This window comes from Saccopteryx bilineata, chromosome 9 (genome assembly GCF_036850765.1).
Source record: "Saccopteryx bilineata isolate mSacBil1 chromosome 9, mSacBil1_pri_phased_curated, whole genome shotgun sequence".
NCBI classification, from domain to species: Eukaryota; Metazoa; Chordata; class Mammalia; order Chiroptera; family Emballonuridae; genus Saccopteryx; species Saccopteryx bilineata.
In genome coordinates this window covers 43,883,270-43,902,632 of record NC_089498.1, presented here as the reverse complement: position 1 = coordinate 43,902,632, position 19,363 = coordinate 43,883,270, and the positions used below count along the sequence as shown (strand labels likewise).

At 41.0% G+C, this 19,363-nt stretch overlaps 1 protein-coding gene across 2 annotated transcripts in view; it reads left to right on the top strand.

The window, feature by feature from the left end:
- The window catches only part of ZNF527 (zinc finger protein 527), a 52,807-nt gene extending 38,956 nt beyond the window's left edge, over nucleotides 1-13,851 (top strand). For both annotated transcript variants that reach the window (XM_066242173.1, XM_066242174.1), the window contains one exon: nucleotides 9,243-13,851. In XM_066242173.1, coding sequence (XP_066098270.1) covers nucleotides 9,243-10,804 — 1,562 coding nt within the window. In that variant the 3' untranslated portion in view covers nucleotides 10,805-13,851. The remainder of the gene's footprint in view (nucleotides 1-9,242) is intronic.
- The last annotated feature ends 5,512 nt before the right edge of the window (nucleotides 13,852-19,363 follow it).

Here is a 19,363-nt window from a genome sequence, read left to right as displayed (position 1 = left end):
CTGGACTTTTGTTTTTTGGGAGGTTTTTGATAGTTATTTCTATTTCCTCCTTGTTATGGGTTTATTTAGGTTTTACACTTCTTCATGACTCAGTCTAGGACAGCAGTTCTCAACCTGTGGGTCATGACCCCGGCGGGGTCACCTAAAGCCATCAGAAAATACATAATGCATATCAGGTATTTACATTCCGAATCACAACTGTAGCAAAATTACAGTTATGAAGTAGCCACCAAAATTATTTTTTGGTTTGGGGTCACCGCAACATGAGGAACTGTATTGCGGGGTCACGGCATTAGAAAGCTTGAGAACCACTGGTCTAGGAGATTGTATAGTTCTAGGAAGTTATCTATTTCCACTAGGTTTTTGAATTTTGTGGCATATAATATTTCATAATATTCTACTCTGATTCCTTGTATATTTATGATGTCTGTGGTAATTTCTCTTTTATTTCAGATTTTGTTTATATGCGTCCTTCCTCTTTTTTCCTTTGTGAATCTAGCCAGTGGTTTGTCAATATTATTGACCGTTTCAAAGAATCAGCTCTTTGTTGTATTAATTTTTTTATAGTATTTTTGTTCTCTATTTCATTTTGTTCTGCTCTAATTTTTACTACTTCCTTTCTTCTGCTGATTTTGAGTTGCCTTTGTACTTCTTTTTCTAGTTCCTTAAGATGTGATGTTAGGTTGTTTACTGGGGAATCTCCCTTGTTTCTTGGTATAAATCTATAATGATATGAACCTCTCTGTTATTATTGCTCTCACTGCATTCCAGATATTTTGTTATGATGTGTTGTCATTTTCATTTTGTCTGTATATACCTTTTGATCTCTGCTTTTATTTCTTCCTGACCCAGTCATTTTTTTAGAAGTATATTGTTTAATCTCCACATTTTTGTGGGTTTCTTTACTCCCCTTTTTTTAAAAAGAATGTTCATTCTGCTTCTTTGGTATGAAGTGCTCTGAGACTCTGAGAATATCAATGAAATCCCTCAGGTCCAGTGTGTCATTTAAGGTTACTGTTTCCTTGTTGATTTTCTGTTTGGAAGATCTATCTACTAATGTCAAAGGTGTGTTAATATCTCCTACTGTGACAGTATTACTGTTTATCTCTCCCTTTATATCCTTCAAGAATTATATATAGATGCTTTTTTATCCTCCTCTTGGATTGATCCCTTTATTATTATGAAGTGTTCTTCTTTGGCTCTTACTATAGCCTTTGTTTTCAAGTCTATTTTGTCTGATATAAGTATTGCTACCCAACTTTTTTTCATTTCCATTTGTGTGAAATATATTTTTTTATTTCTTTAAGTCTCTGTGTGTGAAATATCTTTTTTTATTTCTTTACTTTAAGTCTGTGTGTGTTTTCTTCGAAGGTAGATTTCTTGTAGACAACATATATTTGAGTCTTGTTTTCTTTTCCATTTCGCTACCCTATATCCTTTGATTGGAGCATTTAATTATTTTTCCTTTAAAGTGATTATTGACAGGTATATATTTATTGCCATTTTATTCTTTATAACTCTGTTCTTGGCTTTTTAAGATCTTTTAACATTTCTTGTAATACTGATTTGTTGATGATAAATATCTTTAGCTTTTTCTTGGCTAGGAAGCTCTTCATTCTACTTTCAACTTTAAATAATAGCCTTGCTGGGTAGAGTAGTCTTAATTATAGGTCCTTGCTTCTCATCATTGACTATTTTGTGCCAATCCCTTTCACTGTTTCCATTAAGAAATCAGTTTAAAGTGTTATGGAAACTCGCTTATATGTAACTGTCATTCCCTTGCTACTTTTAATATTTTTTTCTTTGTCTTTAACCTTTGCCTTTTAAATTATGGTGTGTCTTGGTGTGGATCTTTTATAGTTGTTTGATTGTAGTTTTCAGCTAGTATTTCGTCAAATAGGTTTTTGATCCATTGCTCTTTTTTCCTTCTGGTACCCCTATGATACAGATGTTAAAATGCTTGATGTTGTCCCAGAAATCCTTCAGACTTTCCTCAATTATTTAAAATTATTATTTTTTGCTGTTCTGTTTTGGTATTTTCTGTTATAATGTCCTCTGAATCTCTGATTCACTCATCTGCTTCATCTAAAGTACTGTTAGTTCATTGTAATGCATTCTTCATTTCAGATATTATATTCTTAATTTATGACTGGTTCTTTCTTATGGTTTCTGTCATTTTTTATGCTTACTATTTCTTTGTTTAAGTTCTTGCTGAGTTCATTCATTCTTTCCCTAAGTTGTGTGTGTGTGTGTGTGTGTGTGTGTGTGACAGAGACAGAGAGAGACACGGAGAGGGACAGATAGGGACAGAGACAGAAAGGGAGAGAGATGAGAAGCATCAATTCTTCATTGTGGCACCTTAGTTGTTCATTGATTGCTTTCTGATATGTGCCTTGACTGGGGAACTACAGCAGACCAAGTGACCCCTTGCTCAAGCCAGCAATCTTGGGCTCAAGCTGGTGAGCCTTGCTCAAACCAGATGAGCTATGGCTCAAGTTGGTGACCTCAGGGTTTTGAACCTGGGTCCTCCGCATCCCAGTCTGATGCTTTATCCACTGCACCACCACCTGGTCAGGCTTTTCCTCTAAGTTCTTTTGAGCATTCTTTTAATCACTGTTACGAACTCTGTGTCTGGTAGATTGCCTGCCTCCATTTCATTTATTTCTTTTTCGGTGATTTCTCCTTTTCTTTCATGATGCATATTTCTTTGTATTTCCATTTGGATGCTTCTCTGTATTTATTTCTGTATATTAGATAGATTTGCTATGTCTTCTAGTCTTGGTATGATAGCCTTAGGTAGTATGTGTCCTGTATGTGGGGCTCAGTAGTGCAGTTTCCGTGAGCACCCAAGCAAGGTACTCCAGGAATGTCCTTGTGTGGTAATATGAACTTTCCTGTTATTGTTGAGTCTTGACTGATCATTCTTCTGTGAATTGAGTCAACCCTCAGCTGGCTGATTGTGAGGATCGACCCCCACCACAGTGTATGAGCTGCTGTGTAGGTACTGAGCACATGACGCACAATTCGCCCATCAGGGTCTGATGCTCCCAAGATCTCCCTTTAATGTGCCACTTGGAGAATTAACTGGGTCCTGTTCTGAGTGATCTGAAGTCTACCACGAGGTGTGTTGGTGGGTACTCTTGGGAGGGATTCTGGTACAGGTCATTGTCAGATGCTGTCTATAATCAGCCTTGCGCTACCTGTCTGGAGCTACCAAGCAGTCCTCAGTTTGTGACTCCCTCTGCTGACCTTGTGCTTGGGTGGGGTGAAGCTGTGTACCAAGGTCAGCCTCCATCTGCTTAGAGGGAGCTGGTCAGCAAAAGGCCCAAGGTAGCCTGATATCTGTCAGCTTCTCTGCCATTTCCCTGACGCTGCTTAGACTGCCTTCAGAGTCTTCTGAACAAACTCTGCAGTCTGAGCCCAGGTTGGCTGCAGCCTGCAGTCTCTTCCGCAATGTGTGAGCTCAGCAGGGCAGGGCAATAGGGGTTCAGAGGACGGACATAGTGGAGCTCCTCTTTGGGAGTGGCTCTGGTCAGGCACTCAAGGGCAAATAGTGGTCCCTACTCCATAGCCATACCACTCAATCTCTGCCTCAGTCTGCAAGCAGAGCTCCCCAAGAAAAAGTGCTCTATGGGTCCAGGCTGAGTGAAAACAGCAGACTTTTCTGCAGGACATGAGCTCAGCAAGGCGGGGCCACTGAGAGTCAGGAGGTTGAAGGTAGTGGGTATCCTGTTGAGGTGGCACTGGTCACACATATGTTAGGGGAATGGCTCTCGCTTCAGAGCCACATAACCCAGTGCCTGTCCAAGTCTCCAACAAGAGCTCTTCAGTAAGAAGCATACTGCAGGTCCTGGCTGGGTACAAGTAGCAGACTCCTCTGCAGGGCAGGAGTTTGGCAGGGTGGGGCCTCCCAGAGTCAGAGAAATGGGGCTAGTGGGCCCATTGAGGGGTGGCACCAGTGGTGCATGGTGGGGGGAATAGCTCTCCCTTTGAAGCCACAAAATTCATCTGTTCAAGACTCTGACAAGAGCTCCTCAAGAACAAAATTGCATCGAATGGCCTGGCTGGGTGCAGCTAGCACACTTTTTTTGCAGTGTGTAAGCTTGGCAGGGTGGGGCTCCTCAGATTCAGGAGGACGGGGCTAGTGGGTCTCCTGTTGGAGTATTTCACCATTTGCATGTGAGGGAGGGAGTGAGAATGGTTCTCACTCCAGAGCCGTACAACTCAGTGTCTGCTTGAATCTTTGACCTAAATCTCCTTAATTGTTCCCCAAGGCAGAGTCCACTGTGCTCAAGCTGCAGCAGACTTTTCTGCAGGGATAGCTCTGCAGAGTAGGGCTACCAGAAGTCAGGCGGTTGGGGTTAGTGCACTCCCCCAGGCTGGTGCTGTATGGATAAGAGTGCTTGACCAAGGAAAGATGGCATCTCTGGATGGTGTGGAATAGGAGCTCAGCACAGGTACCTTGGCAACCCTCCAGATCTCTTCTCAGGGCCATGCAACTCAGTTCTCTGTATGACTCCAGTTTGCTCTGAATCACCTTCCCCCACCAGAGCCCCAGATGAATGGCTGAGAATAAGATTTTGTGTCCTGGCCCGTTAGGCGAGCACCTGGCTTTCTATCAGACTCCTATTTCTCCCCGGCGGACAGAATCTCCACTGGTTTTCACAGTTGGGTATTACATGAGCTCCTTTTCCCAGCTCTGGTGCTCCAGGTGGGGAGCCTGGCATGGTGTTGAGACCCCATACTCCTCAGGGGTAACCTTTGCAACTGAGAGAACTCTCCAGATTTTCAACCAGCACAGGTGGGTGCAGAGCCTGGGCTAGCTCTTTCAGCATTTCTGCTCTTCTTTTTTTTTTTTGTATTTTTCTGAAGCTGGAAACGGGGAGAGACAGTCAGACAGACTCCCGCATGCGCCCGACCGGGATCCACCCGGCACGCCCACCAGGGGCAATGCTCTGCCCACCAGGGGGCGATGCTCTGCCCCTCCGGGGCGTCGCTCTGCCACGACCAGAGCCACTCTAGCACCTGGGGCAGAGGCCAAGGAGCCATCCCCAGCACCCGGGCCATCTTTGCTCCAATGGAGCCTTGGCTGCGGGAGGGGAAGAGAGAGACAGAGAGGAAGGAGGGGGGGGGGTGGAGAAGCAGATAGGCGTTTCTCCTATGTGCCCTGGCTGGGAATCGAACCCGGGTCCCCGCACACCAGGCCGACGCTCTACCGCTGAGCCAACGGCCAGGGCATTTCTGATCTTCTTACCAGTCTCTGTGGCTTCTAATGTAAATTCTTAGTTGTGATACTTCTGTTCATCTAACCTTCAGTTGGTTATTCAGGTTGATTTATCTATAATTTAGTTGTAAATCTGTTTTGGCACTGGGAGGAGGTAAGTGTAGCTTTAACCTACTCTACAGACATCTTGGATGCACTTATTTTATGTTTATTTTTTAATAGGTTTTAATTTTTTTATTTCTTGATTTTAGAGAGAGAAACCGATTTGTTGTTCCACTTATTTATGCATTTATTGGTTGTTTTTGTATGCATCCTGACCAGGGATTGAACCCACAACTATGGCTTATTGCAGTGGTTCTCAAAGTGCACCAGGGCTCAATGGTGCGCCCTAGAAGATTTCCAGGTGTGCCCTATGGTATTCCAGAGAAATATGTGCCTGTTGGGGACCAAAAAACCAACAAGGTTTTTTGGAGTTTAGATTTTTGGGGTACAGAGGTGTGGGGAATTGGCTGTAAGCTGACAGTCTGCCCAACCTCCCACCTCACTTGCCTGATTAGGTTGCAAAAGGCTGTTAAGCTGTGGTCCTGGATTGTTTACACTACCCCACATGTTCCCCGGAAAGACTGGAGGCAAGTTTCTTCTATTCTTTGTTTGGTGTCAAGTTAAGATGATATGTATGGTGGGGGTTTTCTGCACTCAACACAATTAAGAGTAAAAAGAGAGGAATTCTTCAATGTATTGACAAGGAAATGAGAGTTTACCTTTCAAATATATGCCCAAACATTGAAAAAATCGCTAGGACACATCAGGCTCATGTTTCTCATAAACACAAGAATGAAAAAACTTAACACATTTGAGCCAGGACCTGCCGAATTTACTAAATCGTACTAAGAATGTATCTATATATATAAAAAGATAACTTTTTAAAACTTTTTGATTTTTTAACCCTTTTTTTTACGAATTCTTTTTTTTAAAATTTTATTTATTTTTTCATTTTTTCCGAAGCTGGAAACAGGGAGGCAGTCAGACAGACTCCCGCATGCGCCCGACTGGGATCCACCCGGCATGCCCACCAGGGGCAATGCTCTGCCCCTCTGGGGCGTCACTCTGCTGCATCCAGAGCCATTCTAGCGCCTGAGGCAGAGGCCAAGGAGCCATCCTCTGCGCCTGGGCCATCTTTGCTCCAAAGGACCCTCGGCTGTGGGAGGGGAAGAGAGAGACAGAGAGGAAGGAGAGGGGGAGGGGTGGAGAAGCAGATGGGCACTTCTCCTGTGTGCCCTGGCCGGGAATCGAACCCGGGACTCCCGCACACCAGGCCGATGCTCTACCGCTGAGCCAACTGGCCAGGGCACGAATTCTTAAAAGTATAACTCAAAAAATTTAACATAAAAACATTTTTAAATGTCAGAATAAATTTAATTTTGTCGTATTTATTTCATTTAATTACCATAAAAGCACACTTGGACTTTATATTTTTTTCTTTAATATTTGACTTAATTATTATAACATATTTCTCAGAAATTTGTATGTAGTGTACCTACGATTATTTGTAGGATTTTAAATTCACCCTGATTTCAAAATGTTTGAGAACCACTGGCTTATTGGGTTGACACTCTAACCAAATGAGCTACTCAGTCATGGGGATCCCCCTACTTTATACATTTTTAATTGCTTTGATATTTCATAATAAGTATAATTTTTATTTAACAGAAAAAAGGAAAAATGTTATAGAACATCCCTAATGTTGGTCCTCTGCTGTAGTTCCCACATGATCCATATTGATGTGGCAATCCTGTAGCAATCCTTCCATTTGTTTTTCCCTTCAACTAGCTGTGGTCGAGATGGGGAGGGGTTCACATTCCTCTTTGCTGTGTTCTTCTCTGAATCTCATAAGTTTGTGCTTCAAATATGTTTCCTTTGGCATTTCCCTACAATAATGGAGAATTTTACATATCACCTTAATTCAGTTTTTTCACAGGGATTTTAATGGAAGGAAGGTGTAAAATGCAAGGATTAGGTCATATTATTGGTCCTAGAAGTTTCTTCCTTCTTTTACATTATTGATAGTTTTGTCATATATCTTTTAAAATAATTTTATAAGTTCAGAAATAAAATCTTTATGGAAATCTGATTGAAATTGACTTAATATAAATTGAGGTGAACAAGCATGTATAACATATCTCTTTATTTGGTATAGTTATAGCTTATATTTTTATTTAAGTCTCCTTTGAAATAATTTTAAAAGGCCTTTTTAGTGTTTCTGTATATCATACTCTCTTCTTCTCTTCTCTTGTAATCTTCAGTCATTCCCTTCACTTCAAATTTTCTTCCATTGTGTTACCACTTGCAATCTGGCTTTTGCTCCTCTTAATGGTTCATTTCCTCTGTCAAAATCTGTGTTCTGTTTCTCTCTCCTTTTAACCGACTCCTGTTCCTGTTTTCCTGTCCTTTCCTCCTTCAGTCAGATCTTTGTCATATTAATCTGGATCTCTAGCCACTGCTGCCTAATAGAGCATTCTATAATGATGGAAATGATCTATACTTGTGTTTTTCTTTACATTAACAATGTTTGGCTGTTGAGCTCTTAAAATATGGCTAGGTGTGACTGAGAAACTGAATTTTTCAATTTTTTTATTTTGAATTTAAATTATTTATTTTATTATTTTAATTTTTGAAAGACAGGAAGGGAGAGAGATAAGAAGCATCAACTCGTAGTTGCAGCACCTTAGTTGTTCATTGATTGCTTCTCATATGTGCCTTGACCAGGGGGCCCAAGCTGAGCCATTTGCCCCTTGCTCAAGACAGCGACCTTGGGTTTCAAGCCAGTGACCATGGGATCATGTTGATGATCCCACACTCAAGCCAGATGTGCCCAGGCTGACGCCTGCAGTCCCAGGGTTTTGAACCCGGGACCCCAGCATCCCAGGTCATTGCTCTATCCCTGTACCATCACCAGTCAGGCATAAATATTTTAACTTAAATTGACATATGTGGTTACTGGTTGACATACTGGACAGCATAACTCTATACAGTCTTTTATAGAAGGAGACCCAATTTGTAAGCTGTGTCATTAGTCAGGTTATTCACTGGAACATATTCTGGGCATTAGTAGCAAATTCCCTCTTTTTTATTATTTCCCCATATGGTACAAGTCTTCAGTTTTTTTAAAGAATATAAAAGTCACAGGAATGTAATGTACAGCATAGGGAAAATAGTCAATATTATTGAAATAACATTGTCTTGTGACAGATGGTGCCTGCACTTAATCTTGTGATCACAAGGAATAGAAATGTCAGATCACTATGTTGTACACCTGAAACTGATATGATATTGTATGTCACCTATACTTTAATTAAAAAAAAAAAAGATTTTGGCCCTGGCCGGTTAGCTCATTTGGTTAAGAATGTCATTCCCAAATGACAAGGTTGCGGGTTTGATGCCTAGTCAGGGCGTGACTGAGTGGAACGACAGATGAGTTTCTCTTCTGCTTCCCCCCTCTCCCCTTTCTTCTCTCTGTCTCTAAAAAGCAATAAAAATTAAGCCCTAGCCAGATAGCTTGGTTGGTTGGAGTGCAAAGGTTGCAGGTTCAATTCCCTGGTAAGGATGCATACAGGAACAGCTTGATGTTCCTGTCTCTCTCTCTCTCCCTGCCTCTCTAAAAAAAACCCCAAACCCCCAAAAAACAAAAAACAAAATTTCCTATAGGTCTTGTCTGTTTTTCTTCCCACTAGAATCTCCTGGATTTCAAACTAGGTTCATAGTCTAGTAAGACCTTTTCCTCATCTAACATTATACGTAAGCCTACTTACTATGTAGTTTCCATCCATTTATAGACCATAAGCAGTTGGACATTACATATCTCCAATATCTAATACATTGCATAACATAATTTGAGAGATGTCAGAACTATGTACTGTCTCTCCTCATTCCTCCAATTAAATTCTTTAGTTTCTTCTATTAGTTTTCTCTCTCCTTGCAAAGGAAAAAAAGATACATTTGCTTTCTTGATGTTTTTCAGACTGGGAGTCTTGGTATGAAATCAAGGGATTATCTCCAAAATGGTACATTGATGAAGAGGAAATATCCCAGAGCATAGTAATGGGAAGCCTTACAGATTATGACTTGGAATGCTCCAGTTTCAGAGAAGCTTGGAAATATGAGGGTAAATTTGAGCACCATCATGGAAATCAGGAGAGGCTTTTCAGGCAAGTGACAAATCTTAAGGAAATCTATGCTGTGAAAAGAGAAAATGTACATAATTCTGAGAGAAGCGTTCTCTTGAAGTCAGTACTTCTAACACAACAGAGAGTTCCCACCGTACAGCAAGAATATAAATTTGATATTTATGATAACATGTGTCCTCTAAATTCAGTCCTAATTGAACATAAAAGACAACATGCTGAGAATGGATCTTTGATAGTTAATGAATGTGAAGAAGTCAACCAGAGTACATACCTTATTCATGACACAGTAATTCCTCCTGGGGAGAAACCTTATGAAAGTAATGATTTTTCAAATCTCTTAAGTTTCCACTCACTACTTACTCAGCATCAAGCAACTCATTTTGGAAAATTAGCCAATGAATGTGGTGATGCCTTTAGCTGTTACTCATTCTTTACTCAACCTCAGAGAATTCACAGTGGAGAGAAACCATATGCATGCAGTAACTATGGAAAAGCCTTTAGCCATGACTTCTTTCTTAGTGAACATCAGAGAACTCATATAGGAGAGAAACCATATGAATGTAAGGAATGTAACAAAGCCTTTAGACAGAGTGCACACCTTGCTCAACATCAGAGAATCCACACTGGAGAAAAACCCTTTGCATGCAATGAATGTGGGAAGGCCTTTAGCCGCTATGCCTTCCTTGTTGAACATCAGAGAATTCACACGGGAGAAAAACCATATGAATGTAAAGAATGTAACAAAGCCTTCAGACAGAGTGCACACCTTAATCAGCATCAGAGGATTCACACTGGAGAGAAACCCTATGAATGTAATCAATGTGGAAAAGCCTTCAGCAGACGCATAGCCCTTACTTTGCATCAAAGAATTCATACAGGAGAGAAACCCTTTAAGTGTAATGAATGTGGGAAGACGTTTGGGTATCGCTCACACCTTAATCAACATCAGAGAATTCATACTGGAGAAAAGCCTTATGAGTGCATGAAATGTGGGAAGTTTTTTCGGACTGATTCACAACTTAATCGACATCATAGAATTCATACTGGAGAAAGACCTTTTGAATGCAGTAAATGTGGGAAAGCCTTCAGTGATGCTTTAATTCTAATTCATCATAAGAGAAGTCATGCAGGAGAGAAACCCTATGAATGTAACAAATGTGGAAAGGCCTTCAGTTGTGGCTCATACCTGAATCAACATCAGAGAATTCACACTGGGGAGAAACCCTATGAATGTAATGAATGTGGGAAGGCTTTCCATCAGATATTGTCCCTTCGGCTACACCAGCGAATTCATGTTGGAGAAAAACCCTATAACTGTAATGAATGTGGGAATAATTTTAGCTGTGCCTCAGCCCTTAGACGACATCAGAAAATTCATAATAGAGAAACTCTCTGATTATAACAAATATAAGAAAACATTTAGTCATCACTCAGTCCTTATTAAATAATTATCAATGAATTCTTTGCTTAGTAAGTCTATGAAGGTAGTGCATACGGAAAGACCTTCAGTTATGAGCATCCCTTATTTGAAATAGTGTGAGTAGTGGGTAACTGTTACTTTGTGATCTGTTCTGTGCCCTCTTTGAGATGTACCACACCTTAATTCATGTGATTCTGGTAAAACCATCAATCAGTGAATTGGTCATAAGGCTGACCGGTTATTTCCCTCAACCTAGTGATTAATAAGGGATTGGAAAATGGCCCTTTCTGGACCAATGGAGCCTTAGGAGTGTATTATTATGGTAGTAAGAGAATACTTTTTTCCTGGAATTGGAAGTTTCAAGGATTTAGTAAGTTTGACAACTCACCAGCAGGTTTTGTTTTTCCCATTACATGAGAAAAGCTTTCACAAGAGAAATCCAATACGGAGGAAAATGTCTGAGAGACATCTGGTGACATTGTTTGATCTCTGGGATCCAGGCATGTCTGAAGGCTCTCCCATCCTTCACTTTAGTAAGCCAATAATTTTTTTTTTTGCTTTAGTTAATTTAAGTTGGATTTTTGTCTCTGACTCATATACTGTATGTTTGCTACAAATATAAGAAAGCCTTGATCTTTTATATGGCATAATTATTTATCTTCAGGAGAAACCTTGTGATATATGAAAGTTGAATGAAGTTATGAATAATTTCTTTAGAACTTGATATATCCAATAAAGACATTGCTGGCAGACAGAGTAATCCATTTTCAAATAATGATAAAAATAAAGAAGTTGGAACTGAAAATATTTATCAAAGAATAAATCAGAGCCCTAGCTGGTGGCTTAGTGGCTAGGGCATCCCAGGTTTGATTCCTGGTCGGGTTACATAGGAGAAGCGACCATCTGCTTCTCTCCCCCTCCCCTCCTTCTCTCCAATTCCCCTCCTGCGGCCAGTGGCTCGATTGTTCCAGCATGGCCTCAGGCAATGAGGATAGCTCCATTGGAGCACATTAGCCTCAGGTGCTAAAAATAGCTTGGTACTCGTTTATTGACCCCAGGTGGAGTTTCTGGTTGGATCCTGGTCAGGGCTCATGTGGGAGTCTGCCTCACTATCTCCCCTCCTCTCACCTAAAAAAAAAAAAAAAAAAAAAGAGTAAATCAGAGTAATGAGGAACATGAGGATGTGAGGCAGTAATATTCCTATTTTATGGGTGAATGTAGGGATGATATGGAAACGTAGTACCTTGAACAGTTAGAACTGGTTAGAATCTTGGGCATTGTCTGGAGATCATCTATAAGAACAAATCAGAACAAATGAGTTAGGAACGAGTGAAAGATTTAAATATGTGCATAGAGCAAAACAATGGCTACTACTTTTATAATTTCTTTAATAGATATACTGTATTTATATCTAACAAAAATCTGAAAATTACTTAAGTATTAAGACAAATTCTCTTTCAGCAACTTTAAACTTCAGATTTAGCATTATTGAATACTTCAAGCCTTGAACAGAAACAAATGTAATGGTAATAAAATACTGTCAAACATATTGCATCAAATCAAAAATATATTAATATTATAAGCTAAATTTATGTCAACATTTCTTTATTCCTCCTTTTATTTCCTAGAAGTATAGGAATACTTGTTTTAATATTTTCTGCAGGTTGAGTACTAACTTATTTCAGAAAGCTTTCCAAGGTTACAGTCAGCTTACCAGGTCTAGAGGAAAAAGAATAATGACTCAGACAATTCAAGAGTCTGAGTTATTCACTAACTGATTCTTGATATAAATATGGCACCTGATTTCTTCCTCCACGGTACTCAAACCGCTGATTGTTCTTATAGTTAAACTTCATTTGTATTGTCGATAAAATCTTTACACCCATTAGCAAGGTTTTCATAGTTTATAATCTAGTGTTTCTACTCACAGTGAGGTACTACTAAATTTTGTTTTATTTGCTATTGTCTAGTAATATATTGACTTGGTCTTTTTATTATTATTAATTGGGAGGTGAGAAGACAGAGAGACAGATTGCCACATGTGCCCCTGGATCCACCTGGAAAGCCTCCTATCTGGGGATGCTCTGCCCATCTAGGGCTGCTGCTCCGTTGCTCAGCAACTGAGCTATTTTAGCTCCTGAGGTGAGGCCACAGAACTATACTCAGTGCCTGGGGCCAACTTGCTTGAACCATTTGAGCCATGGCTATGGGAGGAGAAAAGAAAGAGAGAGAGGGAAGGGAGAGAGGAGAGGAGTGAAAAAGTAGATGGTTGCTTCTCCTGTGTGCCCTGACTGGGAATCAAACTTAGGACTTTCATATGCCAGGCCGATGCTCTACTGCTGAGCCAGCTGGCCAAGGCCTTGACTTGGTCTTTTAACTTTATTAAAAACTCATGCTTCATTAATATCTTAGATATTAACACCATCAGTTCAGTTAATTTAGAACATATTGGTGAAATCCTTTCTACTTTGTTTAGTGTGATCGATGGTAATGAACCATTAGATTCCTTTTTGATTTGGTTATTATGTTGAACATATCTTTCTGCCTTTTTACAGTTTAAGTAATTTTTGCTTGTCATATTTAAGAGTTTTTATATTTACTCTTTATTAAGAGGAAGGTTTCTATTTATATGTGTGCATTTGTATTTTATTTAAAATTTTTGTATTAAATGCTTACTATATACCAGGCTTTGTTCTAAGCCAGGCATTGGAGATAAAAATGATGAATTAACAGACAAAACCCCTTACCTTTATAGAACTGATTTCTAATGAGGCAGACAGGCAATAAAGATAGGTAGGTAGATACATAGGTAGGTAGATGGATAAAATATATACTACGTAAAAGAGTATAAACTCTAAGGAGAAAGATGAAAGAAGAAGTGGGGAGCAGATTGATATTTTTAGATTGGGTGGCCACAGAAGGCCTCTTTTGTATTTGACTTTTGATTAAAGACCTGGATTTATCTCTTTAACACTACTCACATATGCATATTTCTCTGCCTTATAGATATATACTTTTTTTTAATAAATAAAATTTTATTTTAATGGGGTGATATCAACAAATCAGGGTACATATATTCAAAGAAAACATGTCCAGGTTATCTTGTCGTTCAATTCTGTTGCATACCCATCACCCAAAGTCAGATTGTCCTCCATCACCTTCCATCTAGTTTTCTTTGTGCCCCTCCCCCTCCCCCTCTCCCTCCTTCCCTCCCCCCCGCCCCCTGTAACCACCATACTCTTGTCCATGTCTCTTAGTCTCGTTTTTATGTCCCACCAATGTATGGAATCCTGCAGTTCTTGTTTTTTTTCTGATTTACTTATTTCACTCCATATAATGTTATCAAGATCCCACCATTTTGTTGTAAGTGATCCGATGTCATCATTTCTTATGGCTGAATAGTATACCATGGTGTATATGTGCCACATATTCTTTATCTAGTCTTCTATTTTTTTTTACAGTGATTAAAGCCTTTAAGCAAACTCTTGGCCAATACAGCAAGAATTCATAAAAGAGTAGTGTCCTTAACATGTTCACCAAGTCCAAGTTGGCCCCAACACCATGCCAAATCCCTGAAAAATGCAACCCAATCCCAGTTCAGTCTGCTTATATATATACTTAATGGATAGGAAATCCGTGTGTGTGTGTGTTTAAACTTTGGACTTACTGAATTCTCATAGTTTATCATGCCTATGAATTTGCATATTGCATTTTTAACACTTTTCTTTTGTCTTATGAATTCATGGGCTTTTACAATTTGAACACATCTCAGTTAATTATAATGTATATTATTTTTGATATTCAAATCATCAGAACTTAGCCTCTGGGGCCATTTTATGTTAATCCCTTGCTCCCTTCAGCACTGCCCTGACATCTTTGCAAGCCTTCTTTCTGGCAATAATAGAATGTTCTAGACCCGTCCGCAATCTTTCCTGCCCAAAGTCATGAAGCTAGCTGGCTACCTTCCAAGGAATTTAAGAAGGAAGAAAACAAACTTATATTTGAAAAAGGATATGAAACCAGAAACAGAAGTTTTCATTTTAAGAGATAATTTTTCTCAGTAAAAGATGTTACCAGCTAGAGTTGGGAGCCAAACAAAGATACTAAAATAAAATTGCATTTTCCTTATATACTATATTTTCTATCATTACTATTACCCAAGAAGAAAAGAGTGCCTGACCAGGCGGTGGTGCAGTGGATAGAGCATTGGACTGGGATGCAGAAGACCCCGGTTCGAGACCCCGAGGTCGCCAGCTTGAGTGCGGGCTCATCTGGCTTGAGCAAAAAGCTCACCAGCTTGGACCCAAGGTTGCTGGCTCGAGCAAGGGGTTACTCGGTCTGCTGAAGGCCCGCAGTCAAGGCACATATGAGAAAGCAATCAATGAACAACTAAGGTGTCGCAACGAAAAACTGATGATTGATGCTTCTCATCTCTCTCTGTTCCTGTCTGTCTGTCCTTATCTATCCCTCTCTCTGACTCTCTCTCTGTCCCTGTAAAAAAAAAAAAAGAAAAGAAAAGAGTGATCCAACTTCACAGAGCTGGCTTAAACAAGAAATATATATATTAATTACCTTTTATAAAGAGGTTCCAGGATTTGTGAAACTATTTCAATCACTGAGGTTTAAAAATGACCATTTGAAAATTAATTTAAAATTATTTTAGTTGATGTCAATGAGTCAAAATGCTTCTTCAGATACTTTACAATTTCAGTTCTCATTTTCCTACAGAAGGTTTTCTTTCTTTTTAAAAGTATTTCAGACAGATGTCTAAGCAAACAATGCAAAACTTAGTGTGATATACAATTAAATATTCCACTGAGTCATGTACCCTTTTAGTAGTTACTATCTTTGGATTTTGGACCACACATGACTTTTGGGCAAAGTTGTTGCCATTATGTTTGGGACTCTTAGAGACAGCTAGAAAAAGATATTTCCATGTTAGAACATGATTTCACATTTATTGATATTTGTATCTCCTAGTTAGCATATTAGTTTGCTGTACCCTACTAAGGTTTTCAACTTTATTCACAAACCTCAAGACCAGCGGTTCTCAACTTGTGGGTCGCAACCCTGCCGGGGTCGCCTAAAGCCATCGGAAAATACATAATGCATATCAGGTATTTACATTCTGAATCATAACTGTAGCAAAATTACAGTTATGAAGTAGCCACAAAAATTATTTTTTGGTTTTGGGTCACCGCAACATGAAGAACTGTATTGCGGGGTCATGGCATTAGAAAGCATTAGAAAGGTTGAGAACCACTGCTCAAGACGAAGAGACAATAGATTATATAGATAGTGAAGAAGAGCAGATTTCTTGAAGCCATGACGTGAGGGTATTTCAATGACGGGGGAATGAGTCACCTTTTTGGTCAGCTGTCTGAAATGTATTTGCATGGTAATTCCTGACATTTTCTTCCAGAAAGAGTAGTGGAAGTTATTTGTTCTTTCTACTATTGGCATAAGTATAGGCATTGGAATTAGACCTTCCTGTGGATGTCAGCTTTTTTAATTGGAAAACTGGAAAAGGTGATTATACTTCTTTCAGGCTCAGTTTACTTATCTGTAAAAATGAAATAATTTCAATCTTTTAAGTTTTTGGGAGGATTACTTGCGATGATGTAATGTTTATGTAAACAGTTAACATGGCAGTTGTTAATGATGAAATCAAGCAGGAAGTTGAATTGCATACCTGAGAACAAGCTGTTCATGAGAGACTGAATTACCAATTCTGCCCTCTGTCCTGCCTCCCAAGATATGGAGTCCCAAATAGCAATGCTCAGCCCCTCTCTCTTACCCAGAGTCTCCCAGAGCTCTCTCGGTTTGGATTTGGAGTTTGGTAGAACTCTGCCTTGTAATAGGATAGAGGCCAGGAAGGATATGGCTCTTGGCTATTCAGATTTTCTATTTATATTTTTGGACCTCAATTCATAGTTCATTATCAAAATTGTAGTCCAACACTCCTTGGTTCTTCCCCCCAACATTCCCTGTTCGTATTATCCCTCAAAGGCATGCACAGTTATGTTTCTTATGAATCCTTAAATGTGTGTGTGTGTGTGTGTGTCAAATTAGCCATATGTTGTGTGTTTGAAATTTACTTTAATGGTATTATGCTATAAAAGTGTCATTTTTTTCTACTTAGAACCATTTTTTAGATCAGTCATATTCCTCTGTCCACAGGACTCTAATACTATCTATCACTTTTAACATTTGTGCAGTAATTCATAGAACGTATTTACTACTTTTACCTACTTACTCTTATAGTGATGGATACAACTCCTGGCTGCCACAAACAACATCTTAGTGTGTGTCCTGTGTGGACCCGAACTAGATTATTTACCCTGTAATATTGTGCAAAGGGTTTTTTTGCACAACTTTACTAAGCACAACCAGATTATTTTCTAAGATGCCAGCAACACCTCCTTCTGTGTCCTTGCAAACACTTGCTATTATCTTTCTTGGATGTCTTAGTTTGCTTTATTATTGTTGTTGATTACTGGTGAGTTGGAGCATATTTCCATATACTTCTCCATCATGTGAGATCTTTTTCCTATCCAGTGTTTTTTACCTGTTCATCTAAAAGTTTAGTTAAAATATACTATATACCATGAGTGAAAGAACCCACCCAGAAAATCTCAGTACACACAGGGAGCCTTGGGGGGAGGGCAGGGCAATACAGGGGGCAGGAGGGAGAATTATGTTCACCACACTCCTTCGTATTGCTGGAATTCCCAACCATGTGCTCATGTCACATGTTTCAGGAAATAATAATAAACTACTTTCGAGCAAACCTGTTAACTTCGCGAGGCTGCCAGGAGCGCCAGATGCCCCGTGTGAGATGAGCTGCACCGACAGGCGCCTCTGCAGGGGAGGGGCTGAGGGCTGATGCATCGAGAAGACCTAACAAGGCCTGGGGCACCCCGCTCCCCCACCTCTGCACCTCTTGCCACCATGGCATGGGCGCCCCTTGCCTGTGACCCTTTAGCTCGACAGGTTGAGGACACTCTGGCCAGTTCTACCCACTCCTCTAAGCTCTTGCTTCCCGAGTGCATGCTCCATGGCGGGCACTACTCGAGAAGCACAGAAAACCCCACCCTGCCCGCAGAGGGACCCCATCCTGCCCACAGAGGGTTACTACACTGCACTGTCCATGTGAAATAATAAAGGCCGGGATCCCGCAGAGCAGATGGAGCTGGGAAAGCATTCCAAGCCAGAGGAGGCTTTCCGAGAAAGTGCCCCGGAGCCAGGTCACAGGGGCTGGCTAGGTGGAGAAGGTGGCAGAAGAGCATGTGCCCATTAGAGATCCCTCGAGGATGGGCATAACAGAACTGACTTCACGGGGCAGACCTTACAGGCTGCCTGGGCAGCACTCATATCCTCTCTCTTGCTAAAGAACCCAATTAGGCTAATGGGACAAACTGGCCAGTCCAAGGGATCACCATCAGGCAGTTGGGGCTCTGCCAGGAATGGGTCGGGGGTAACGTCAAAGAGATGGACAAGATCTGGGCTTCTGAGATTTTTTTTAGTGAAAGGGAGAGTGGGGGGGGGCAGGCAGACAGGAAGGGAGAGAGATGAGAAGCATTAACTAGTCATTGTGGCGCTTTAGTTGTTCATTGCTTTCTCATATATACCTTGATTGGGGGCTCCAGCTGAGCCAATGACCCTTAGATCAAGCCAGTGACCTTAGGTTTAAGCCAGCAACCTTTGGGTTCAAACTAATGACCATGGGATCATGTCTACAATCCCATGCTAAAGCTGGTAACCCTGCTGTGTTCAAGCTGGTGAGCCCGTGCTCAAGCTGGCGACCTCGGTTATTTTATTTTATTTTTTTGTATTTTTCTGAAGCTAGAAATGGGGAGACAGACAGACTCCTGCATGCGCCTGACCAGGATCCACCCGGCATGCCCACCAGGGGGCGACGCTCTGCCCACCAGGGGGCGATGCTCTGCCCCTCCGGGGCGTCACTTTGTTGTGACCAGAGCCACTCTAGCGCCTGGAGCAGAGGCCAAGGAGCCATCCCCAGCGCCGGGCCATCTTTGCTCCAATGGAGCCTCGGCTGCGGGAGGGGAAGAGAGAGACAGAGAGGAAGGAGAGGGGGAGGGGTGGAGAAGCAGATGGGCGCTTCTCCTGTGTGCCCTGGCCAGGAATCGAACCCGGGGCCTCCGCACGCCAGGCCGATGCTCTACCACTGAGCCAACTGGCCAGGGCCGCGACCTCGGTTATTTGAGCTTGGATCCTCAGCACCCCAGGCTGATACGCTATTCACTGTGCCACTGCCTGCTCAGGCTTCTGATAATTTTTTTTTGTTTTTATTAAGTGAGAGGTGGGGTTGGCAGGGAGGCAGAGATATAGACTCTCACATATGCCGGGGCTGGGATTCACCTGACAAGCCTCTTACAGGGCAATGCTGTCCCATCTGGGGCAGCTGCTCTGTTGCTTGGCAACCAAGTTATTTCAGCACCTGAGGCAAGGCCATCCTCAGTGCCCAGAGTCAACTTGCTTGGACCACTTGAGCCATGGCTGCAGAATTGGGGA